The sequence below is a fragment of the Trachypithecus francoisi genome, unplaced genomic scaffold, assembly GCF_009764315.1.
Source record: "Trachypithecus francoisi isolate TF-2019V2 unplaced genomic scaffold, Tfra_2.0 Lachesis_group16, whole genome shotgun sequence".
Taxonomy (NCBI): Eukaryota; Metazoa; Chordata; class Mammalia; order Primates; family Cercopithecidae; genus Trachypithecus; species Trachypithecus francoisi.
This window is the reverse complement of record NW_022681461.1, coordinates 48,838,148-48,865,715: the sequence shown is the minus strand read 5'-3', so window position 1 is coordinate 48,865,715 and position 27,568 is coordinate 48,838,148. Positions and strand designations below refer to the sequence as shown.

Below are 27,568 nucleotides of genomic sequence, written 5' to 3'. Positions count from 1 at the left end.
TATTTCATAACTTTTCTCCTTCCCAGACTGTGAGCTTCCTGAAAATTGTATCTTGTTTATCTGTGGCTCCTTGGATTAGGAGAAATCTGATCTAAGCTGGATTAAATATTCCATAAAAAACTGCCAAACGAATAACATGAATGAATTTGACATAAAATACTTCTTTAAGGAGGCCCTTATGGAGTCCCACTTCCCTGTCTATTACCAAAGTCTGGGTTGCAAATTCTCAAGCTAGAGTATTAGCTACTGGCAGTGTTATTGGTGCTCAGAGAATCCCACCTAACCAATCAGGAGGTCACTAAGCTGCCTGACTACGAATGGGATAGAGATGTCCAAGAGTAATGAAAGAGCCATAAGAGACACTTATAGCAGCAAAGCAAAAGTAGTCCTCTGCCATTTGGCATTTAGCATTATAGCTGTCAGTATTTTAACTGGCGACTAAGCTCACAGATGATTTCCTTGTCCAGCTAATTCACTGTGTAATTAAAAGCAGGCTCTTTCCCACCTACTTTGAATGAGTATCTTGTTTAACAAAGGGAATAATGACAAATACACAAATATTTATTTTAGTTAATCAGCATTAATACAGATGGTTTTATGGGTAAAAACAAAAATAAAGACTGCAATGCCACAGCCAGGGAAAACTAGGTATAACAACCTAGGTTCTCACTGTAAGGTTATCAAGTGAGCCTCTGGATGAAGTCCCGGAGAGAGGGCCCCAGGCGACACGGAAGAGTGACCAAAGCTTGTTTTAATGTCGTAGGCTCCCCAGTGTAAATACTTCCTCAACCAGATTCTGGTTCCCTCAATCTCCTTTAAATGCCCATTTCCTTGTTTTGCTGCCCTTTCCTCCCCTAGGTTTTTTTTTTTTTTTTTTTTTGAGACAGAGTCTTGCTCTATTGCCCAGGCTGGAGTGCAATGGTTCGATCTCGGGTCACTGCAAACTCTGCTTCTAGGTTCAAGTGACTCTCGTGCCTCAGCCTCCTGAGTAGCTGGGATTACAGGCACTTGCCACCATGCCTGGCTAATTTTTGTATTTTTCGTAGAGATGGGGTTTCACCATGTTGGCCAGGATGGTCTCGAACTCCTGACCTCAGGTGATCCACCCACCTCGGCCCCCCAAAGTGCTGTGATTATATGTGTGAGTCCCCGCACCTGGCCCCTCCCTTATTCTTTTACTCCTACCAGTTCCACCTCTCAAGAAGATACACAACGTGGTCCATCATATCACCAGTGTTTCCTCACCAAAGCATGTGTCCATAGTGATCAGGTGTGTGTTGGGGGGTGATGGTTCTGCAGAAAGGGCCCTACTGGCACCACCATTAATCCCTGCAGAGAAAGCTCATTCATGCCAATCCCTGTCAGGGGTTTTGTCTTACTACCTATCTAGGAGTACAGGGACTGAAGGGACTTGGTTCTAGATTTCACTGATGAGGCTGGAAGGGAAGCATCACAAAGGCCATGAGACACTTTACAAAGGCGAAGCTAATGCACATTTACAAAGACAGATTTATATTTCAGATATCCTAATTTTTTTTTGAGATAGGGTTCTCGCTCTGTCACCCAGGCTGGAGTGCTGTAGCATGCCTATGGCTCACTGCAGCCTTGACCTCTGGGCTCAAACGATCCTCCCATCTCAGCCTCCCTAGTAGCTGAGACTACAGGCATGTGCCATCACACCTCGCTAATTTTTGTATTTTTTGTAGAGACAAGGTTTTGCCATGTTGCCCAGGCTGGTCTTCAACTCCAGGGCTCAAGTGATCTGCCCACCTCAGCTTCCCAAAGTGCTGGGATTACAGGTGTGAGCCACCAGGTCTGGCCATATTTCAGATATCCTAAAGCTATCAGAATATTTCAGAGAAAATCAGACTTGGCTATTATTTGGAAACAGTAAGTCCTAGGTTAAGATATTCCTCCTACTTACTCTAAAATGGGGTTTCTGGTCTTATAAGTAACAAAGTGAGGTAAATCTTCAGATGATGAAGATCTAAGATGAAGAAACCACCAAAGCATGGGGTGCCACTGCCTGTCTACTCTGCACATAGGGTATGATCGGGGAACCTGGGTTTGGCGTGGCCATGCCACTGTGTGGTGTATCTGATGAGCAATCAGAAAACTAGCTGTCCAATGGCACAAGAACCATTCATTTCTTCATCTCGCTGTGGCAGGGAAACTCCTAGGGTACACATCACAAATGAGTGGTCTACAGGAAGGGAAAAATAGTAGCTGGGCCTCATTCTGCTATATGTAGGTGTTTTCTGTCTTTTAATTGAAGGTAAATATTTTTATACACAGCATATTACCACCCCCTATTGTCTACTACTCTTTGCTTCCCTGTGCCTTCCTGGTCCCCGTTGGCCTCTGAGTTTGCAAGGCCCACCTGAGGGCAATGCCTTTATCAGAACTCCACTGGCTATCTTCTTTAATAACTCCTGCCAACTTCTGATTCGAGCAAGCTCCAGGCTGCTATTGGCCTTACCTCTTGCCATCTTTCTCATATCCATCCAGTCCTTACCTTCCCATCCCCACTGCCCTGAGTTCAGGCTTCCATGACCTCTCCTCTAAACAACAGTGATGGGTCTTACCTGGCCTTTCTGTCCTAGGATTTCCCTTTTTCAATCCATTCCCTTCAATGCTTTGCTTTTGGAAGCATGGCTCTTTAACGTCACTTCCCACCTGCATTTCTGCACTCTGGGCTCCACCCAGACTAAAGCTCACACTGTTCTCTCTACAGCCTAGAGGATTTTCTACTTCCATGAATTTATCACTCTCCTTTGTCCACTTGGAACTCCTTGCCCCCATCTTTGCATGTTCACATTCTATCTGTATGGAAGGCTAAGATTAAAGAAAAACATACACATAAAAAGATCAATTTTACCTACCTGTCCCAGTCAGAATTAATCTTTCCTCCTCTAAATTTCTGCAGTGCTTTCTACTTTCAGAGGGACTGAGGTTCATGCTTTGGCTTTCCTACTAGCACTATATCCCTGAGAGTAAAATTTGTGTCTAATTTGTCTTTGTATCCCCAACCTAGCACAGGGCTCCATTAACATGTGAACAAATACATACATGAATTTCTCACCTGCAACCTGGCAGTTAATTGTCACATTCACTCCCTGCACTGTTTTGATGGTGCTTCCTATATCGACTGTGACTGCAGGCTTCTCCGTGTTGATCACGGTCATTCGTGACGTTTTCACTAGTGGCTTTCCTGAAGATAAGAAAGAATATGAGATGTTACTTGGTGGTGACTGTGGAAACTGGGGCATTCCTTTGAAATGTGGGCTAACCACCAATGCATGGCTGGTCTATCCAGACTTTTGCAAATAACTATGTTTTCTCTTGAAAAATTGTAAGTGCACAGTATAAAAGCATCTACCTACCTACCTACCTTCCTACCAACCATAGTGTTGTCGGTAAAAGATCAAGGATTGAAGAATTTGAAGATAGAGCATGTTATACAAATTGAGATGATTTATGCATTCTATTTATTTATTTATTTATTTATTTATTTATTTATTTATTTTTTGAGACGGAGTCTCGCTCTGTCGCCCAGGCTGGAGTGCAGTGGCCGGATCTCAGCTCACTGCAAGCTCCGCCTCCCGGGTTTACGCCATTCTCTCGCCTCAGCCTCCCGAGTAGCTGGGACTACAGGCGCCTGCCATCTCGCCCGGCTAATTTTTTGTATTTTTTTAGTAGAGACGGGGTTTCACCGTGTTAGCCAGGATGGTCTCGATCTCCTGACCTCGTGATCCGCCCGTCTCGGCCTCCCAAAGTGCTGGGATTACAGGCTTGAGCCACCGCGCCCGGCCGATTTATGCATTCTAATCATTAAATTAACAACCTTTGACATCATGTTTTACAGGGCCTTTTTTTAAAATTAAATTTTTTTACTTTAAGATAATTGTAGATTCACATGCAATTATAAGAAGTAATAGAGAGCGCTGGGTGCAGTGGCTCATGCCTGTAGTCCCAGCACTTTGGGAGGCTGAGATGGGTGGATTACTTGAGGCCAGGAGTTTGAGACTAGCTTGGCCAACATGGTGAAACTCCATCTCTACTAAAAATACAAAAATTAACCAGGTGTGGTGGCATGCAACTGTAATCCCAGCTACTCAGAAGGCTGAGGCATGAGAATCGCTTGAACATGGGAGGTAAAAGTTGTAATGAGCCGAGATCATACCACTGCACTCCAGCCTGGGTGACAGGGTGAGACTCTGTCTCAAAAAAGAAATGATACAGAAGACAAATACTGCATTATCTCACTTATATGTAGAATCTAAAGAAGTTGATCTCATAGAAGTAGAGACTAGCATACTGGTTACCAGAGACTGGGGAAGAGAGTCGGGAAAGGAAGACAGGGAGACATTGGTCAAGAGGCACAAAATTATAGTTACATAGGAGGAATAAGTTCTGGTATTATATTACACAGTAGGGTGACTATGTGTATATTTCAAAATGTCTAGGAGAAAGGATTTTGAATGTCCTGACCACAAAGAAATGATAAATGTAAGAAGTGATGGATATGCTACATACCCTGATTTGATTTTTATACAATGTATACATGTATCCAAAAAAATCAGACTGTTCCCCATAAATATGTACAATTATTATGTGTCAACAAAAAAATTTTGAAAAGCATGATCCATAAAAAGAAAAGTTTGTCTTTCTGTGCCTAGCTTATTTCACTTAACATAATAACCTCCAGGTTCATCCATGTTGCTGCAAATAACAGGATTTCTTTTTTTTTCTCTCTCTCTTTTTTTTTTTTTTTTGAGACAGGGTTGGTCTTGCTTTGGCATCCAGGCTAGAGGGCAGTGGTGTGATCTTGGCTCACTGCAGCCTCTGCCTCCCAAGTTCAAGTGATCCTTCCACCTTAGCCTCCTGGGTAGCTGGAAGTACAGGTGTATGCCATCACACTTGGATATAATTTTTTTTTTTTTTTTTTTTTTTTGTAGATACAGGGTTTCCCAATGTTGCCCAGGCTAGTTTCAAACTCCTGGGCTCAAGCGATCCACCCACCTCAGTCTTTCAAAGTGCTGGGATTATAGGCGTAAGCCACCACACCTGGCCTCATTTTTTTTTTTATGGTGGAAAAGTATTCCACTGAACATATATGCCACATTTCCTTTATCTATTCATCTGTTCATGGACACTTAAGCTGATTCTATATCTTAGATATTGTGAATAGTGCTGCAGTAAATATTTGAGTGCAGATATCGCTTTGATTACTGTTTTCATTTCCTTTGCATATATACCCAGGAGTAGGATTGCTGGATCATATGGTAGTTCTAGTTTTAATTTTTTTTTTAATTTAGTTTTAATTTTTTGAGGAACATCTACGCTGTTTTCTATAATGGCTATACTAATTTACATTCCCATTAACAATGTATGAGAATTCCCTCTTCTCCACATCTGCACCTGTATTTGCTTTTTTTTTTTTTTTTTTGGTCTTTTTGATAGTATCCATTCTAATAGAGGTAAGGTGATATCTCATTTTGGTTTTGGTTTACATTTCTCTGAAGATTAGTGATGTTGAGCATTTTTCATATGCCTGTTGGCCATCTGTATGTCTTCTTTTGAGAAATGTCTATTCAGGTCTTTTGCCCTTATTAATTAACTAATTAAGTTCAGGGGCACACGTGCAGGGTTGTTACATAGGTAACCTTGTGTCATGGGAGTTTGTTGTACAGATTATTTCATCAGTCAGGTATTAAACCTAGTACTCAATAGTTATTTTTTCCTGATCCTCTCCCTCCTCCTGCCCTCCACCAGGCCCCAGCATCTGTTGCTTTTCTCTGTGTGTCCATGTGTTCTCATCATTTAGCTCCCAGTTATAGGTGACAACATGCAGTATTTGGTTTTCTGTTCCTGCATTAGTTTGCTAAGGATAATGGCCTCCAGCTCCATCCATGTTCCTACAAAGAAAATTTGATCTTGTTCTTTTTTATCTTTTGTCCATTTTTGAAAATTAATTTTTTGTTCTTGTCGAGTTGTTGGAGTTCCTTATATATTCTGAATATTAATCTCTTGCCAGATAAAGAGGTTGCAAATATTTTATCTCATTCTGTAGACTGTCTTTTTATTCTGTTGATTGTTTTCTTTGCTGTGCAGAAGCTTTTCAATTTGATGTAACCAACAAGGACACAACAACAAAAAGGAAGCTACAGGGTAAGATCCCTGAAGAACATGTATATACAAATTCTTAACAATATACTAGCAAACCAAATTCAACAGCACATTAAAAAGGCTGTTCACCATGATTAAGTTTCATCCTACAGATGCAAGGATAATTCAACATATGCAAATCAATAAATGTGATATATCACATGAACAGAATGAAGGACAAAAACTATATGCTCAACATCACTAATCTTCAGGGAAATCCAAACCAAAACCACAATGAGGTATCATCTCACCCCAATTAGAATGGCTACTATAAGAAAATAGATGTAGAAAAAGCATTTGACAAAATTCAACATCTATTCATGATAAAAACTCATAACAAATTAGGTTTAGAAGGCTTCAGGACTATAAAGGCAATATATGACAAATCCACAGCTAATATAATACTGAATGGGGAATAACTGAAAGTTTTTCCTCTAAGATCTGGAACCAGACAAGAATATCCATGTTCACCACTTTTCTTCAACATAGTACTGCAAGTCCTAACTAAAGCAATTAAGAGAACCATATAAAGAGCATCCACATTGGAAAGGAAGAAGTTAAACTATCCTTGTTTGCAGATGGCATGATCTCACATACAGAAAACCCTACAACTTTACTAAAAGATTGTTAGAACAAACAAATTCAGTAAACTTGCAGGATTCAAAATCAACAAACAAAAATCTGTAGTGTTTTTATGTACTAATAGTAAACTAACTATCTGAAAATAATCAAGGAAACAATCCCATTTATAATAGCTACAAAAAACGCCTTAGGAATAAATTTAACCAAGTAGGTGAAATGTCTACACTGAAAACTATAAAACATTGATGAAAGAAATTGAAAAGGACACAAATAAATGTAAAACTATCCCATGCTTATGGATTGGAAGGATTAATATTGTTCAAATGTCCATACTGTACAAAGCAATTTACAGATTCAGTGAAATCCCTGTGAAAATACCAATGACACTCTTCACAAAAATAGAAAGAACAATCTTAAAATTTGTATGTAACCTTAAAATACCCCAAATAGCCAAAGAAACCTTGAGCAAAAAGTACAAAGTTGGGGGCCAGGCGTGGTGGCTCACACCTGTACTCCCAGCACTTTGGGATGCTAAGGCAGTGGATCATGTGGTCAAGAGATTGAGACCATCGTGGCCAACATGGTGAAACCCCATCTCTACAAAAAATACAAAAATTAGCTGGGCGTGGTGACACAGCCTGTAGTCCCAGCTACTCGGGAGGCTGAGGCAGGAGAATCACTTGAACCTGAGAGGCAGAGGTTGCAGTAAGCTGAGATTCTGCCACTGCACTCCAGCCTGGCGCCAGAGTGAGACTCCATCTCAAAATAATAATAATAACAACAACAATAATAAAAAGAATACATAGCTGGAAGCATCACACTCACTATCTAATTTTAAAATATACTATAAAGCTACAGTAACCAACACAGCATGGTATTGCCATAAAAATAGACACATAAACCCATGGAACAGAATAGAGAACACAGAAATGAATCCACATACTTACAGCCAACTCATTTTCAACAAAACTGCCAAGAACACAGAATACAGAAAGGACAGTCTCCTCAATAAATGGTGCTGGGAAAACTGAAGCTAGACCCCTACTTTTTACCACATAAAAATTAAAAATGGATCCAAGATTTAAATGTAAGACTCAAAATGATAAAACTACTAGGAAAAAACATAGAGGAAACACTTCATGACATTAGTCTGGGCAGCAATATTTTGGAAAAGATCCCAAAAACATAGGCAAAAAAAGCAAAAATAGGATTATGCTTTTGATATCAAGTTTAAGAACTCTTTACTTAGATCTAGATGCTGATGATTTTTCCTATTTTTTTCTAAATGTTTTATAGTTTTACATTTTATGTTTAAGTCTGTGATACATTTTGAGTTAATTTTTAGGTAAGATGTGAGAGGTCACATTTAGATAGGAGGTCAAAGCCCATTTAGTTTTTGACTATGGATGTCTAATTGCTCTCTCACCGCTTCTTGAATAGGTTATCTTTCCTACATTGAATTGCTTTTGCACTTTTGTCAAAATTAGTTGGACACAGTTGTGTAGATCTGTTTCTGAGTTCTCTATTCTCTATTCGGTTCCACCGATCTGTGTGTCTATCCCTCTACCAGTACCACAATTATATTGTAGCTATATAATTAATTCTGAAATTAGGTTTGCTGATTTCTCCTGCTTCTTGGCTATTCTAGTTCCTTTGCTTTTTTGTATACATTTTAGAATAATCTTCTCTACATGTATAAAATATTAGTAAGATTATGATAGGAATTAAACATGTATATTAGGAAAGAAATGACATCGTGACTTTGTTGTATTTTCCAATCCATGAACACTGTATGTATGTCTATTTATCTTCTTTAATTTAGATCTTCTTTAATTTCTTTAATCAGAGTTTGTTGTTTCTGAGATACAAGTCCTGTTATATTTTGTTACATTAACCTAATTATTTTGGTTTTCTTTTGATTGTCTATATAGACAATCATTTCATCTGCAAATAGGGATAAGTTGTATTTCTTTGTTTCCAGTCTCTATGCCTTTTATTTCCTTTTCTTACATAACTGCACTGGATAGAAATTATAGCACTACAATGAATAAGGGTGGTGAAGGTGGTTTTTTTCATGATGTCTAGGTTTCAGCTGAAACCTGTATATTTTTCTAGTTATGAGACTTTGGATCTTATTTAAACCTTCTGTTTTAGCTGCTTTCTATAAAATCACTCAGGTATTGGAGCAGGGAGATGCCTCCTTGTTACTACCCAGTGCAGGTTAAGTCCAAGTTCTCCACTTGGCCTCTTCTGTTACCCAAGTAGGGGGCTCCTCATTACTGCTGGGCAGGAGTGGGAGTTCTGGATCCCCACACAATCCCTACTACATAGCTGCAGGAGAAGCCTCCTCACCTTGGGCAGATGGTACAAGTCCTCACTCTCCAGGGGACCTCCTCTTCACCATCCCAGTGTGGAGGGGAAGGTGGGCACTGCAGGGTGAAGGTGGAACTCCAGGCTCCCCATGTGGTCTCCCCATGTGGTCTGGTAGGTGTAATGAACGAGGACTGAAAATCTCTGATACTCCCCTCCATGAGGGTTGGGGGGCACCTCATTTGAGGCTGGCTGTGGGGGAATCTAGGCTTCCTGCTCAGCCTTTGCTGGTGTGGGCAGTGGTGGACACAGTGTTTTCGGTGGCATTTGGTAGCCTAGAGTAGAATTTGCTAAAGGTTTTCTGTCTTGCTCTGATTCCGCTTTCCTGGTCCTTTGGTTAGAGAGAGAAGGCTTCTAGGCTTCTAGCTGGCGTTTTTTGTTTTTTTTTTTTGGTACTCATTGGTGTTTACCAGTAGCCAGCTTCTTGAGCTCCAAGTTTGTGATTTATGAGGCAAAAAGAAAACCCAACAAATTTACAGTTTGATTTCCAAGGTCTTTGGTCAGTTGGCTTTCTTCCCTTTACTTTTCAGTCTCCTTATGTGTGTTTTATATATAATGTACAGGACCTTTAGTGGTACTTAGCAGTAAGAATAGGGAAAAGTATAACTATGCCATCTTCCCAGAAGTCGTAGTCCTGTGTACATTGTGTTTTAATAGGCCTTTATCAGCTGGATATAAAATACAGCACTTTGTGCACATGACTACAAAATACAATGAAAAGACTCATTCATCCAACACCTTGGGGAAATAGGGTCCACATGAGATCATATTCATATAACCAAAGCTTAACCTTTGGTAAGTGGATTTAATTTTGTTTTAACCATTTTATAGGCAGGATATTCTACAATTACATTCACTCTTCTCTGCTTTCATTAAATGTGAAGACAACCTTAATTCAGAAATGCCCTTTGGAGTCTTATACTTGCTTTTTATATTTTTTGTTTTCTCCCATATCTGTTTATCCTGTATTCCTGTTTGCACTGTCCCACAGCCTCATAATAGAAGCTATCCCTCTTTATTCTTTGCCATTTTATTTGCCTTCTAGGCATAGGTAATTAAGCTCATCATAACTGTGTTCAAGGGCAGAAACTTGAATAATGTTCTGAGAAGCTCACCTTGGAATGCATGCATAGGCTCTATTTTGACTGTTCAGGGGACTTTTTCATTATACCACTTATATTCCATACATTTGAGATTATGTATCATCTGATGAATGATTTAGTACTATAATGATTGTTGAGCACAGTAAATGCATGGCCACAATGGGAGGAAGCAGTTAGAATGGTATTGAATTAGCACTGGTGTAAATGACCTCACCTCCCTACTCAGAGTTAGAGCTACTCAGCTCTGACTCCAAATCTACCCTACATCTTACCAGCATCTCTGTTGCTGTGATCTAATGCTACTATAATCTCTGGATGGACTACTATACAGCCTAACTGGTCTTCCGGCTTTCACTCTTCCCTTACTCCAGTTTTATGGCAGCCAGAGTGATCTTGCTAAAACATGAATTGAACCATACAACTTTTCTGCTTAAACTTTCCAGTCCCTTTTCAGTACAATTAAAACAAAATTTGAAACTCTTTTTCTTTTCTTTTTTTGTTTTTGAGACCGAGTCTCACTCTTGTTGCCCAGGCTGGAGTGCAATGGCAGGATCTCAGCTCACTGCAACCTCTGCCTCCTGGGTTCAAGTAATTCTCCTGCTTCAGTCTCCTGAGTAGCTGGGATTAGAGGCATGCACCACCACAACCAGCTAATTTTGTATTTTTAATAGAGACGGGGTTTCACTATGTTGGTCAGGCTGGTCTCGAACTCCTGACCTCAGGTGATCCACCTGCTTTGGCCTCCCAAAATGCTGGGATTTACAGGTGTGAGCCACCATGCCTGGCCTCAAGCTCCTTTTCGTGACCAGCCATCTGCTGTACATTAAGACCCAGTGGTCTATATGACCTACCTCACTTAGCCCACACTTCCCATCAATCACAGTGCTCCAGCACACTGGTCTTCCTTTCTTCCAACACAGCAGCATGTCAGCCCTGGCCATTCCCCGTCCCTGACATCTTCCACCTACAGACTTCTGCATGGCTCTCTTCTGGTCATTCAGATCTCTGTGCAAATAACACCTCCTAGTGAGGCCTTTTCTAACCACTCCATATAAAGCATGCATCCCTGTGTGTGGCATGGGAGTGAAGAGATGTATACTTTAGACGGAGGCAACTTTACTTTTTTCATAAGCACTAGAACTAGCAGAATTTATCTTCTATATTTGTATATCTCCCCCCAGCCCCTGCTATTTCATTATGTAATTTTGATAACATCAGAGATCACATCTGTCTTGTTCTCTTCTTTATTTCTATCACCTAGGCCTGGCACCTAGTAGATTCTCAATAAATATCTGTTAAATGAAAATATGTGTTTATATGGTGTGCTATGTGCATTACCTGGATTTTTTGCATAACAACCCTGAGAGGCAGAAACAACAGTACTATATTTTACATACACAAAGAACTCAGACTCAGAAAGGCCCCATGGTTTGTCCAATGCAACAGAACCAGCAAGTTATAGGGCTGAACTGGAGCCCAGGTCCAGTTGACCTAAAGTCTGGTGCTTGTGATAGGTAATCCCAAGTCTTTGTCTGTGGACTGGCTGCCTCAGAATCCCCAGGGCATTTGTTTAAAATATAATCTGTCCTGCTATAATACAAGAGTTGCTCTATTGTGTTATAAAAACAACTGTGCCAATGGGGAGAATGAGGTTAGGGACCAGAGGGCTTTAGAGTCACAATTACCAAGTTATTTTTCCTACAGGAATTTTAATAATAAAGGTGTTTTTTATAGCTGCAAGTGTATAGCTATAAAATTCAAATGTCACTGAATTAAATCCAGCCCTTAATTAATTATATTGAGCTTTTGCTGGAAAGTAATGGCCTTTTTTTCTTGCCAAGAGAAGTACTGTTGTTAGCACTGGCTACTTCTTACGCATTCTTATTACTTTCATGATCCATTGTTAAGACAAAGCACAAAGTTATCCAACTATTTATAATCAATAGAGATTATAATGAAAATAATGTTTCTTAATCAACTGACCCTCTTATACCTATTAGAAAAATGTTAGCATATATTTTGAGTCCTACTTCAGAACTACTAAATCTGAATCTCAGATGACAGGGTAGAAGCTGTAATCTGTAATTTTAACAAGTTCCTAGGTGATTCTGCTATGCAGGCAGGTTTGATATTCAATACGTTGTATTCTTAGTTTTTCTTTAACTGGTTCCTCTTCTTCCTGGTGAGAGATATCTTTTGAGATACCACTTGATCTCTATTAGATTTTTTTCAAGCTGGAGCTGCTATTTTAGTGACCAACTTAAAAAAATCAACATAAGCCTATTTTAGATCACCTGGTTGATCACCTACTAATTGACTACTGCTGTGTGATGACTGCCATGTGATTGCCAATACCTATGTTTGTGGACATGGTTACAATCACATTGATATTAACTAGTACTAGTTTAACCATGGAAGTTAACTAAGGAGAATAGAACAAAGATGCAGAGAAGGAGTGAAATTATAAATTATACATTTGTGTTAAGATAACAAAAGCCACGGCACGCTGTACCAAAACGGCTTTCACAATAGGAAAAACAGAAAAAGGTGCTGAGAGCTAAATCATCACTAAGCCCTCAGCAGCATGAGCCGCACCTCAGCAGTCAGTACTATGCATGCTTTGTGAACAGCCATTTAGTTTTAGCAAGTCAGCATCAGCTCACAGATTAGTGTTAATTTATAGAAATTGATAGAGTTTACATTCTTTCATTTAATCTGTAAATGTATTTGTGTTATAGCTGAATGAGAGCCACACAAACAGAAGATTACGCTCAGTTTTATATCTGTATAAATTTAAGAAAAAATAAGGAAACAGAAATAAAGGCAAGCATTTCAATTAATCAGGCACAATATGAGAAATGAAGGCAGCTCTTATACAAAAGGTGAGCCTGACATATGGCTAACACTTGTACGTCAGCATCCAAGGATGTGAAGGCCATTGAGCATGGCCTTGTGATGCCTTTTAAAACAGAGGTGTTCAGCAAACCAGGAACCATCTTGATCCTGAAGGATGAGGATCTCTGGAGAGACAGGCAGGGACAAACGAGTAACCCCTGGAACCCCTGGAAACCCATTCCTGCACAGTCTGGGCTCTGGTTCAGGTCTCTCTCCTATGTGATTTGGGGTAAAATCAAAATTCAGTGGGAAAAAATCTGAACATATGTGTTTGAAAAATATCTTTGGCCTAATATAAAGGTGATTGAGAGAGAAGCCAGAGGAGATGGAAAGTTTGTTTTTTGAATGAAGCCAAGAGTAGAAAGCATTGTAAGTACTGTTTACTCAGGGCTGAATCCCAGGTCTCTGCTAATAGAAACTTTGTTTAAAATGTCATGCCGCCTTCCATTTTAGAAGCCATGGCAGAGAATGACTTGCTATCAGCCAAACCCTTTTCCTCTTCTTCCTGTGCACACAGCTAGATAATTTTCCAGCCTTTTTGCGGTTAAGTGTGAGCATGGAACTGAGTTCTAGCAGATGGAACATGAACAGACGTGAAGTGTGCCACTTCTTGGCCCAAAATACAAAAACTCTCTTGTGCAATTCTTTTAGACTTTATGTGAGCAAGAAATAAACTATCATATTTTAGCCATCATATATTTATAGCTTTGTTTTTTTGTAACAGTTAGTAAGTGCCATTTAACCCAGGCTTCATGAATATTTGTTGACTCTCTGAATGGATGAATCCAATGGGTCTTCCTTCCATTCCTCTAACATTGTAAGTCACAAATATACTTGAAAATAATTTCCCCTAGTCTTAGCTATCAACAGTGAGTTGTACTTCAAGGACTTAGATTCTCTGTTTGGCTAAGGCAGTTTAGGCTAGGAAGTGTGCATGTGCGTTCATTTTCAGGGAGAAGAGAGACTTGTGGAAGATAACTGGAAACGGGGCAACAGCAGACACGAGGACCACAGGCTGGGCAGATTTGGCAGGTTTGGAGGTGACATGAGAGCTCTAGAAAGGGCCCACAAACAGCAAATAGGTTTGAGATCCTGAAGCCAAATGTAATGACTGACAGAGTTTTCCTGGAGTACTGTGCAGACACGGATTCTGAGTTACATTCATAAGGGCTGAAGAGCAAAAATACATGATGAGCTAGTGATGCCTGCAGTGGGCAGGAGCAGGAGAAGGGGCTGCCTACAGGTTAGGTGTCCCGACCTCATCTCTGTATAGTGTAGCTAAGTACCCTTAGGCAAGTTATTTAGTCTCTGTGCCTCAGTTTTCTACTTCTAAAGTGTCTGAGAGGCGTAAGTAAATGGATGCATGCAAAGCTGTGAGAACAATGGCTTTGCACAGCAGGAAGTTTGAATAAATGCTGGCTCTCACCAGCACTATCTCTACTATAATACAATGAAATAATCTGTACAACAAATCCCTGTGACATGAGTGTACCTGTATAAAAAAACCGGACATGCACCCCCCCGAACCTAGAAGTTAAAAAAAGGTAAAGAACTTTTTGGTAATAGTTACATAACTATATAAGTTTGCTAAATAAATCTCTAAATTGCACATTCACAAAGAATTTTATGATATGTAAATTATATCTCAATAAAGGTAAAAAATAGTTTTAACCTAATTTTGCCTGTTTTTGTTTAGTCAACAATGTGACTACTAATCAATTGCCTTGCATAAAAGATGAGAAGGAATTAGAACTGTTATGCCTTTGAAACTCTGTTTAGTTGGTATGCCTTCAGCATAAATATTATAGGGCCCTTAGCACTTGAGGAAGTAGGTAGGGCTTAGACTGCCTTTTCCCAGACATTCCCAGGCTGCATGGCGTCCTTCTCATATCCTTGTTTCTATTACCATTCTCTTTCAATATTTAGGTATTTTTTGCCAATGTCAGTGGGTCAGGTTGCTCAGGTTACTACCATTACCTCTTCTAATTATTTAATTGATGTTGATGGTTTCTATGTAGAATAAGGCCGGAAGTGGTTCTGCCACAAATTCTTTGCATGTTCCACTGCAAGATCCTAGCCAAGGGACCCCATACTTAGTACAGCCATGTGATGCTGCAGCCTCTCTAGAAACCATTAACAAAGGATGTGGTATATCCTACCACCTGTCCAACCACCATCCTTCCTGTGTTCCATTGAACAGATGTTGGAATTGCTTTTTTGAGATTGAGATGTGCCAACTTGAACCACTTATACTTTTTTATTTCCTCTAGTCAACTGGGGAGCTGAGTGAGATTCTCCTGCTATGCTCTCATCAGTTTTAAGTTCTATAGCCGGGTGCGGTGGCTCAAGCCTGTAATCCCAGCACTTTGGGAGGCCGAGACGGGTGGATCACGAGGTCAGGAGATTGAGACCATTCTGGCTAACATGGTGAAACCCCGTCTCTACTAAAAAAATACAAAAAACTAGCCGGGAGGTGGCGGGCGCCTGTAGTCCCAGCTACTCGGGAGGCTGAGGCAGGAGAATGGCGTAAACCCGGGAGGCGGAGCTTGCAGTGAGCAGAGATCTGGCCACTGCATTTTCTACATTTGTACTTACTGAGAAAAACTTAAGGGCCTTAGCTATTCAGTATTCTAACAGATTTTGAAATCTGCTTGATGTCAGCTTAGATCAGTCAATGGCTATTACCATGTGGCCCAGAGAACACAGTCAAACCTGTCCACCTTTCCTTTTTTTTTTGAGATGGAGTTTTCCTCTTGTTGCCCAGGCTGGAGTACAGTGGCATGGTCTTGGCTCACTGCAACCTCCGCCTTCTGGGTTCAAGCGATTCTCCTGCCTCAGCCTTCCGAGTAGCTGGGATTACAGGTGCTTGCCACCATGCCCGGCTAATATTTATATTTTTAGTAGAATGCGGTTTTGCCATGTTGGCCAGGCTGGTCTCGAACTCCTGACTTCAGGTGATCTGCTCGCCTCAGCCTCCCAAAGTGCTGGGATTACAGGCGTGAGTCACTGTACCTGGACCACCTTTCCTTTTGATCTAGTGCATGGGAGTAAATCTTCCTTTGTTAGCCTTTGCATTGGTGACAAGGTCCTCTGTGAGTCTAACTCTTTATGAAGCAAAACCCTCCTTTGTTAACAGAGCTGCTGGGTGAAAATTCAGAAATGCCAGTTTGAAGTGACTTACATTATGATAAGCTTACACAATTGCTCGTCTTTTATGGTAACTACTAAATCATGATGGGGAGGGACAGAGGAAGAAGAATTTCAAAAAACTGCCTTTTATTTTTATTTTCCCAGTGAGGTTTCTGTGATCTCTTTATTAGACACAATGAGTATCAGCTATTCAACTCATAAAGAGCAAAAAAACATGCCAGGAAAGGAGAAATATTTTCTGTCTCTCCCTTCCTGTGAAAACGTCAGATGAGCTCATCTGTGTTCTCTCCTTTCAATGAAAAATACACTCATCCCTCAGCCCTCATTTTATTCTCATTTCCCATTGATGATGTCAGGCAGGCCTCACAGTATCTCTTTTGTGATCTTATAAAATCAATAACAACCAAAAACGTTTCCGTCTTGTCGATGACCTCACCAATGGTGTATACCTGGAGAGGCCCTTATCTGCATTGGTAAGTACAGCTAAACTCCATGGATCCAGACTGAAGCAATTTACCAGGAAACTGCTTCCTTTCCTTCAAAACCTTGCCTAGGCCATTCAGATTTGGAAGATTTCTGAGCAAGATAGCTGAGTGCTGAATTTAACAGGCCAAGATGATTCTCCAATCTCTGTGTTTATGTCTGTACACATCAGAGACTCTCTTTACCTAGCCCTGTTTATTCCTGAACACGAATTAATACTTCAAAATGTTAGGTATGTGACATTTTGGTGACATTCCTATAATCCCCTCCCTGCAATCCTCCCCTCCTAAGCTACTCTCATCTACACCCGGAGCAGTGAAACAGGCATCCAGTTAAGTGAATTCAGAAAGAGGAATTTTGTGCCATTCGGTCTAAATGGCTGTGAGTTCCCTGGGCTATTCCAGGGAGGTAGGGAGGGAAACATTGGCCATCTCCATGCTGAGAGACACTTGCAAGGTACTCCCAAATCCCTGAGACTTAAAGATAAAACCAACACATAATGGAAGATTTTAGAGAGGAGCAAAAGGCACAAAAGACAGTATTTTACAGGCCAAACATGGCAGAGCAAGGAAGGTTTGCTGTATTGTATGTCTAAAACTAAATAGTGTTTACATGTTCAAAGAAAACTTGTGTACAGAATAAGAAATAGAACTGAAATGAATCTGAGAGGCAGAATTGGCAAGACACTGGATCCAGGGGATGGGGCAAACTCAATGTCAGGCATCTTGCTGTGGGCCAGGGAGAGCCCGTCAGGCCTCTCTCTCTGTGGCCCATGTGAAATATTCATCACAAGTCACCTCCCTTGCTCTGAATCCACGTGCCCCAAGTACTTTCCAGATGGCTATTCTAGCTTCCCTAGTTGACAGTGAGACATTGAGAGAGCTGCTCTACAAAGGGTTTGTGAGCATTCTGGTCCCTGAAAAGGAGTCTCTCCCACTGTAAACATAAGTTGGCCTTTGTTGTATGTATTTTTCTCTCAATATATAATAATAGCTAACAAATATTGAGTGGCTGCTATGTGCCAGCCACAATTATAAACATTTTTTATGAATGATTGCATTTAATCTCCATGAGAACTGAGTCAGGTACTGTTATTAGGTACTGTCATTTTCCAGATGAAGAAATTGAGTCAGTAAGTATAAAGATGTTGCACAAGGTTACACTTAGGAAGTGACAGAGCCAGGACACAGACCTAGACCCCAAGGCTCTGGAGCCCGTGATTTTAACTGCCATGCTATACCTGCTTTTGTGAATCATGAACAAATTTCCCTGCATCTGGTCAATGCAGGCACACTGGCAAGACACAAGTTCATACTTCCCTTATAAAATCATGGGGACACTTGATTATCTTGAGGCTCAAAGTCTTTTTTTTTTTCCCTCTTTGGCCTACATTTATACTGAAGTCCAGGAAAAACCCCTGCAGTTTCCATAACAACACAGTAGTGCTGAGATTCACCATGAGGATTTGACAGCAAGTGAACTGAATCAGTTTCTAAGTTCATACTTGAAAAATATCAGTTAAGATTCATACTGAAAGATACATGGAAACAGAGTTGGGATAACGGTTTGCACATCTTAGAACTGTTTTCAGGTTGTTTTACTCTAGAAGAGCTAGAAAAAGAGAGGAGGCTTACATTTATTGCGTGTGAACGATGTGCCTGGCATTGGGTTAAGTGCTTTTTCACACATGCATCTTACTTAACCTCACAACAACCCTGTAAAATAATGTTAGTTTAATTTTTACAGATGAGAAGAGAGACTCATTGAGGTTATATACTTTGTCCAAGATCACATAGCTAATAAGCAGTATAACTGGTAATCAAACTTAGAAATGCCTGATACTCATTCACCCCTACCCCTCCAATTTAAGTTATGTTCAGATTATACCTTATAACTACTAAGCAGGATCTCCATGCATACATTTGAAGTAAATTGTTATTATCTCCCAATTCTAGATAGCCAGTTATCCATCGCTTGCCTTCACTTCTCTGTAAGCATCAGGGAGCACGAAATGCAGGTTTTATTTATTGCTGTAGGTTCCACAATATGTGGCGAGGGTGTGCTCACAACAGGAGCTGGTGAACCACCTAACACTGTGAGTGTAGACATTGGCACAGGCGTGGATGATAAGCTCAGGTAAGGGTGCAAACGCAGTCATAAGGCAATGCACATTTTGAGCCTTTGTTTTTAGAGGGACTGCTTGATAGATTTTCCAGCAGACCTAAACAAACCCTGGCAGCTAAGGTGCAAGGATGCAGCTCCCTATGCCCTGGGTGTGGTATCTGTAGTCATACTTCACCAGGCAGCCCCTCTCCTCCCCTTCCTTGGTGCCTCTTTGGCCGCTCTGTCTCTCTTCCCAGGCTTTGAACTTGTTGGCAGCCTCCAATAACCCCTCTTCAAAGAGCTGAAGGCAAGCCTGATGTTACAATTGCCTTGCTTAATTCCAGACAGGTTTCTATTAGTCGTATTAAACTTGGGTGAACAAAGGGTATTTAGTCTGTGATAGAGCTGAACTGTATCTAGATTAATATAAACAACAGAATTAGTCCTGCAAGAGCCACTATCTGTGAACAACTGGAAAGATGTCAGCAGTGCCCTTGCTAAAGCAGGTTGGAGGGTGGATGGCAGAAGAGATTTAACAAGATTGGTGCTGAGCATCTGCAGTCTGTATAAAGAGGGGAATAAAGATTGCAACTGGAATACATTAGAAGAAAAGCAAATGTTTTATTCACAAAAAATAGGCATTAATAATATCAGTCTTTAATCCGGCCCAGGGCTCCTTAACTTGCCTTCTTCATTGTTGACTTTGATCTTCCCCGCAAAGCTGCCTGCTAAGGGTCCCTTCCCAGACCCGCCTGAAGTCATGGGGGCATACATACTGTTGTTAAACAGATATGCAAGGGGGTAGCATGTGTGACTGGAGTACAGTGTGACAACATAATCCCGACAGGGACAGATGAAGTCAGTGTGGGGTGATGTTGGCTTTTCTAGCATCTACTGAATCATCTGATGAGAGTAGCAATTGAAAAGAATAAGTACAAACACATGCGACACAGCCACAAAGACTGGATGGCCCAGATCTGAGAGGAAGGATCCTATTTTCTCAGATCAGTGGGAAAGCAGGGAGAACAATCAGCTGGGAGTTAGGCGACTCCAGTTCCCTTCTTCCCCCGCCACTAGCGGAGCAGCTGTGTGACCTTGGGTTGCCTGGCCTCTGAGAAACAAGGGCCCTGGTCCAGCTGGTATCTAAGTTCTCTTTCAGTTTCAAAGGCATGGGTTTGTCCTATGCAAAGAGGTTTTATAAAAGCTCTACATGTCTTTTACTACAAGACCACAACTTTGGGAGACATTGTACTCTGAGCTGCAATGTTCTTAAGTCACCATGTGCAGAATGTATTGTCAAACCTCAACGGATAAAGGGGAAGTGTTGGCAGCGCGTTAGAGCAAGAGGTTGAAATAAAGCAGAATCAGAGAGAAGTTCTGGGGAACATTCCTGCTTCAAGCCATGACCACAATTCCAATTACTAAAGGGTCGTAGTCTTTCTTGCAACAGATGGAACAAGGAGATGACAGGATCCAAAAGAGTCTTCAATGATCATAATTCACAATTCATGTTCCAACATGCTACTTATTTGCACACATCACCTTTGCTCACATTATTCCTTCTGCATGAAATATCCCTGTCTCTTATCAAAATTCCACTCACTGCAACTCTAAGACCTCCTGGCAGGAATGTACTGTCCTTGCATACTATTTGGTTATCAGTTATAGCACTTCATTCTACCTCATACTACACTGCCATTGTAATTATAGATTACAAACTCCCTGAAGATGGAATCTCAGTCTCCTTTATGTATGCATCTCTGGGCCTGTTTGACACACTGTAGGCACTCATTCAATAAAAGTTTATGAAATGAACAGAACAGGGATTTTCGGGTTACCTGCTAATGTGACGGCAATGGAGACAGAATCGTATCCCAAGGCATTGGTGGCATTGCAAGTGTAGAAACCCACATCTGCTTCCACTGGTGCCAAGATCTGTAAGGAATCATCTGGCTGTAGAAGAATCCTGGAGCAACAGAAAAGAAATATAGACCTGGTCAAGTCAGTTGACTCCTTTTTGGCATTCAATATTGGTAAGGCAGGAAGGAACCTCAGGATGTATGCAGAACCCTGTTTTAACAACAGAGACAAACCAGCTACAAGGACAATCAAGAACCTGGGCTCTCTTGCCTCTTTGATTAATGTGACTGTGGTAGTGATCTCAAATAAGGAAGTTTCTCATTGCTTTTGCAGCCTGTGGATTACTTGATCTAAATGCTACCAGCTGGACCAGACAACATATGTGCACCAAATACATATAACACACACAGATGTCTAGGGGAAGGGGGGATGCTAGAACAAATGGCACAGATAGATTTGGGGAAGGCTCATTAAGGAAAAAGCAAAGTTACAAAGAGAAGTGGAGCTTGGTTGGATGATTGAAAGAACGTAGGGCTTCCAGAGATGAACAAAGATATCTTGGGCAGACACCATGTCTCATGCCTGTAATCCCAGCACTTTGGGAGGCTGAGGCGGGCAAATCACCTGAGGCCAGGAGTTCAAGACCAGCCTGGCCAACATGGCAAAGGTCCATCTCTACTAAAACTACAAAAAAATAAAATTATCTGGGCATGGGGGTGTATGCCTATAATCCTAGCTACTTGGGAGGCTGAGGTGAGAGAATCACTTGAAAAAGGGGGGCAGAGGTTGTAGTGAGCTGAACTTGCCCCACTGTACTCTAGCTTGGGACACAGGGCATGGCTCTGTCTCAAAACAAACAAACAAACAAAAAACAAACAACCAGACAGACATCTGTTCAGGTTTGCAGGTAGAAGAGAAAAAGCCAAGAATTGCATATTGATGAGAGGATCTTACACATATATTTGCAGGAAATTCTATGTGTCACAGCCCTGGTGTAGTCATATATACATTTATTGTCTTTATTTAGTTATAAATATTATAAGGCACAAAACTCAGGTTTTTTTTTTTTTTTTTTGGTGAGACAGGGTCTTGCTCTGTCACCCAGGAGTGCAGAGGCACAAACACAGCTCACTGCAGTCTTGAACTCCTGGGTTCAAGCAGTCCTTCCACCTCTGCCTCCTGTGTAGCTGAGACCACAGGCATGCACTACCATTCCCAGCTAAGTTTTAAATTTTGTGTAGAGATAGGGTCTTGCCAAGTTGCCCAGGCTGCCTTGAACTCCTGGGTTCATATGATCCTCTTCAGGTCTTATTTATTGCTTTTATTTTCCCCACTGCTACAGGGGACTTTCTGTAGAGTAGGTTCCCAGTAGAATAAAGTCAAAACTTGCCCTTCAAGGTCATGGAGAGAAAATTCCAGAATAATCAGTCTACTTTAGACTTTTTTTTTTTTTAATCTGAAAAGGCTTAAAAGAATCAAACTGTGAGTGCCTATAGTGAGCTTCAAACCCACTCCATCCAAGTCTGTTTTTTCTCTTCTACATTTATGTCATTTCTAGAAAGTACATGTAACATCATGCCAGCTTAATTAATGATTAACGATGACTTGAACCTGATGTCTTGGTGACTTAGTGAGGCTGGCTGATAACTGGAATGTGTATGTGGAGGAGGGAATCTGGAAGGGTTGGGGGAACAGCACAGAAGCTCAGAGATCCGGTGCCTAGACCTGGCAGGTGCTTTAGGTTGACAGTTCATTTGACAGCACAGAAATGGCTCCATAGCCAGTTTTGAGGATCCTGAAGCCAGTCATTTCTAGCTTTGTGATTTTTTAACCTCCCTATTTTCAAAAGCTTCAAAAAACTGTTCACCCAATATTATGCTAGCATCCATCCCTAGGAGGTAAGCAGTTAATAGGGATTGTTTTTCAAGAAAGTGAGAGGGTGGGGAAACAGAAAGGTCAGGAGAACCCATAAGACTCTGTGGTAAGATTAAGCCTGGAAGTCAGATCTGCTCCAGCAACACTCTCCCACTATACAATTCTTTCCTCACTATTTCCCTTGCTGGGTCTCTCCAGCCTCTATGATATTTGCAGTTCAGCACCACTTCTAATCAGCTGTCAATTATTCTGAGGTGGGTGACAGTCTGGCAGTGAATGAGATCTCCTCAGCTCAGCTTTTAGCCTTTGGCCTACTGCATTGCTTATTCTTACCTCCTTTCCTGTCAGAGGAAAGGCAGGAAGTAGAAGTAAGGCTTCCATCAATCAATCGAGTTATATATGGGCAGCTCTAGTAAAATGGGGAAGGAAATAGATACCTTAGTTAAAGGGAAGTTTCTGGATGATTTGTGCTTGATTTAGTGCTATTCCAGACCATCACCACTATTACTGGAGACACTCAAGTTTTGTGGCATTGAACTAGAGCTGAAACATTGTGAGGGATGAAAGGAAGCCTCTGAGAGCTTGTGATATAGCTCATCCACCCATTCATTCACGGAGAGATTGTGTTATAGCTTACCTACCCATTCATTCACTCATCCATCAAACATTAGGTGCTTTTTTCTCAAACAATTACATGTTAGTTTATTTCAAAGAAGCTATTAAGAGAAAGATGACTATACACTTTACTTATCTTCGGTAAACCATACAATATTTCAGATCATCGTATGACTGTGTTTCCTGAAGGAATCTTACAAGACGCAACATAATGTAATATCATTGCTAAGTCTCTTCAGGTGTTCAAGCTGTTTTAGATTAGAAAATTAAAAATCAACTTTACGATTTAAATCTTTATGATGTCCCAGGAATATTTACGCTTTCACAAAAATTCTAACTCATAATGAAAGTAGGCTTAGTCAAGTTTCAATAGAACTGAGAATGACAGAACTCAGTAGATCATTATTTTCACCACACGGCAAAGGTAGAAATTAAAATATGCTAAGTTCCCAAACCCATTAGGGTAGTTGGCTCCCTGACACTGGAAACATCTCTCTTGTCCCTGCAGAAAAGGGTTCTTGGACACTCACAGCAGGAGGCTAGAAGATAGTTCTTCTGAACTTTGTTTTGGCCCTACTATGATTTAAGTAATGGCCATTGGCAAATCTCTTCACCTTCCTCTATTTCAGTTTACCAACTTCTAAAACCCAGTTGAAGTACGTTTTCATGCTCATCAGAGGGCATTGTTAAACTGGGGTATATAATGAATTTCTAGATCCTCTTTTGGTATTTCCGATAACTCTTTTCTTGGTAATGCTGTACACTCTGAATGGCAAATTAACCGTGAGGGGGGAGGAAGGATGAGGAAATTGTGAGGAAGGAGTGAGAGGGACACATGATATTGGCCTGTTTCCCCCAGGCAACTTATTAGATCTCCATATTAGAATCTTTTTTTTTGCATACAACTACCGCACCTGTCTGATTTCAGGCAGAGGATGTAAACCTCTCCTACCCTGGCCCGTTTATTTTTAGGTAGGGGTTAGTTTTTGTAGTTACACCGGTTTCTCCAGGCACTAAGTAAGCCACCATGCTTTCTGCCCATGTCTGAAGCCTGGAAAAGAATTCCTACAAGGCTGATGAAAGGAAGGGAGGTGATCCATCACAGAGGGCACAGAGTTTTAAGGATTTGAACTAGAACAGGAGTAGCGGCAATGGAAAGGGTGACGTGTAGATCGTGAGATTTAGCATTTGTATAGTCTATTATTCCATAAACGATGTATACAAAGATAGAGAAACTGTAGTATTCACTTTCATAAAAACAGTCTTAAATATTGTCTTAAGACAAAATCTACATGGGAGAAAGCCTGAATTTCTCACTTATTGTGTATACTTATAAAAGTGACTTATATTTATAAAATGGAACTGTCTAGCTCAATGGTACATAGTTATTTGGGGGCAGAGTCAGGATTTGAAGTAGAATTTCTTGTTTTTGGTCCAGCACTTTTTTCCCCCACCCTATAATCCCTTTGGGACCACCATAAGACTCAACTGTTCAGTCATGTTTTCTTCTTGTAATTAGAAAGCTGCCCACAGTGTGTTCTTTGTACATTTGGCCCATTTGGATGTTATTTCCCTTTCTCTTATAATCCACTAAGGCATAAGTCTTTTCAGGGATAGCGGAGGATTTCACTCCTGTTATTATACATACAATACGCCCATAAAATTGGTAGATGAAGGCTTCAAGGCTGCCAATAGGTGGAGCAGTAGTTCCGGAGGGGGGGCCCCATGCAGGGCTCTCTGGGAAGCACCACCAGGCAAAGGAAAGGGCTTGCTGCAGAGACGGAGGCTTGCTTCAGTTCACCTAGCCTGGCAACTAGAGAGAAAGATTCCTGGAAAAAAATATTTTCTTCGTATTTCAGGAGTCTACTCTATTAATTTAGCTTAATTTGCTAGTAGCTGATTTCTGTCAGCTTATATTTAGTTTCCAAATTTGATAGGCTTGCTTTAGAATGAGCAGTCAGAGAAACATAGGGCTGCTTTCCAAACAAAACCAATAGGATTCCTTTGGAGCTGTTTTGGAATTTATGGAATCAGAGGATGTGGGGACATAGAATGGGTACAATTAAGACCTACACAGCAAGTGGTAATTTGGTCATGTTAGGTATATCAATACTCCCTGCCTTCCTCCCAGACCTGTACCCCACTTCCTTTTCAGTTTTCTAGCCTAAAACTTATTACTTTACTTATTTGACCCTATTTTTAGCCAGAAAATGAAGGAGCAGTTTTGTTTTTCTGGGGGCCTTCATTTGTAAGCTTCTATGTGACAATACGCCTTCGCAAGTATCCTATAAATTAAGGACCAGCTGAGAGGGTGCAAGAAATTGTTTTTGGTATATAAGTAAAAATCCTTGTCATGCATGAGAATAAGATATGGACAAAATGCTCACGGGCCATTTCGACCAAGTGTAATCTCTTTCAGGCTAAATCATTTCCTCTGTGCTTAAGGGCTCTTATTTGAAATAAAGGCGGCTCCGGGTGTATAAAGGAAAAGTCTCTAGAAGTTCTGTGAGTAGGCCGGCATCATGGGGTCCTCTGGATCTTTGGCTGAACTGTGAACACCACTGTCTTGTGTGAACCTACTTCTCAAATTGATCTCCATGCCCAGCTATGAGGAGCTGCCTTGTGGAGGGGAAGACTTCCCAAATTGGAGCCAAGAGACTCGGACTCCAGTCTAGAGTCACGTGGTGGTCTTGGGCAAGTCATTCAATTGTGTGAGGCTTTAAGTTTCTTCTATAAATTCAGGTTAATACTGACCTCAAGAGTGTTTTTGTGAAGATCTCATAGAAGAGTATATAAACTCATTCTTACTGTTTTACAAGTAAAAAGGTCTCAGTTTAAACACCAGATAGAGCTAATAAATGATTTTTTTTTTTGATGGTACACATAACCTAAGTAACCTTCTTGGAATTTCTAGTTGTCAGACAAAATATTTAGGTTGTGGGTAGAGAAATGTCCATCTACTACCTGGGATATGTTATTGTACCACCTCAGGCCTCTCATTCTGACTGGTACACTTTCCTAAACCTATTTTAGGTCTCAACACAGGACTGGAAGCTGGAAATTATGGATGTATCCTTTCTCTGTAGAACAGTAGCTTCCTCATCTTTTCAAACTTATCTGCCCCACATCCCAATACAAACTTGTCACTCTAGTCAAGATGGCCTCTTTGACTCTCCTCGTCATTAGCTTGGGGCTAAAGATAGGCTCCTCCTCTTCCCCCTCCCTTAAGAACAAGTTCTAGTTCTATTTTCTCATGCTGCTATACTACACAAGAATCTGTCCACTTCCTGATCTAGTTGTTAAAACTCCACTACAAAGTCTTTCAATCAACAGTGTCTCATTTCTTCAGTGAGATTGTAAATTATTATCTCATCCATAGTTCTGTCTTCAGTATTCAGCATAGGGCTGGCACACTAAATAAATACACAATGAATACTCATTTGGTTACCTTCAAAGCAACAGGGCTGAAAATGATCATATCCACAGTATAGCATAGCGGACGGTGGTTGAGAGAACAGACTCCGGAGCCATTAATGATGGGATCAAATCCCTGCTCTGCCACTTAGCTCTGTAGCCTTGGGCAAGTAATTGACTTAACTTCTCAGTGACAGTTTCCTCATTTATAAAATGAGAATGATAGTACCTACCTAGGGTTGTTGTGAGAATTCTGTATAAGCTAATGTATTTAAAGGACACAGAAAAGTGCCTGGCATGTAGGAAAAACCAAAGAAATGTAGATGATTATGATTTTGTCCCAGTTAACATCGCCATGATCATTACCATTCACTCTTCATGCCAGGGCTTATAAATTCTAGATGTTGTGAAGACATGGGGAAATGAGAAATACAGAGCTTTCAATGAAAAAACCATAAATCGGGTGTATAGAAAGGGAACAAGGGGTTTGCTGTGCATGGGACCAGGGAGCAGGAAAGAGGAGCAGAGAACTGAGGCCACGTGGCACGTTGGGTTGGCAACTACCTTAATTCTATTCTTGACTCAGGAATCTCTGAATAAGGACAACTAGTTATTTCCATAACTGTATTAACACCATTAACCAAATACTGAAATTTTAGAACACTAGAAAGAAAAAAAAAAAGCCAGAATTCTGCAATTTCAGAAAGGAATACAAACAAGAGCAAAACAGTTAGAGCCCGAAAACAGTGAACCCAGGAGCAAGTAAGCAAAGTTTGTGCAAAGAACCTTAGCCCCAAATTCCTATTTATAGGACCAGATGGTGAGGTCTTTTCCTTATCCTAAAATGAGTGTTTTTCTGCTTAGGGATTCCTTAGATTAGGATAATGGAATCTACCACAAAGTGGGAGTGGGTGCTAGTATTTATAGGCAAATGTATAAGCTTTATATTA

The 27,568-nt window shown here is 40.7% G+C and overlaps 1 protein-coding gene across 2 annotated transcripts in view; it reads right to left on the bottom strand.

Moving 5' to 3' along the window:
• The window catches only part of ADAMTSL1 (ADAMTS like 1), a 979,130-nt gene that overhangs the window by 85,115 nt on the left and 866,447 nt on the right, over positions 1-27,568 (bottom strand). For both annotated transcript variants that reach the window (XM_033237422.1, XM_033237423.1), the window contains 2 exons: positions 20,693-20,820; positions 3,083-3,211 (listed from right to left, as the gene is read on the bottom strand). In XM_033237422.1, the coding sequence (XP_033093313.1) occupies positions 3,083-3,211; positions 20,693-20,820 (257 nt within the window). The remainder of the gene's footprint in view (positions 1-3,082; positions 3,212-20,692; positions 20,821-27,568) is intronic.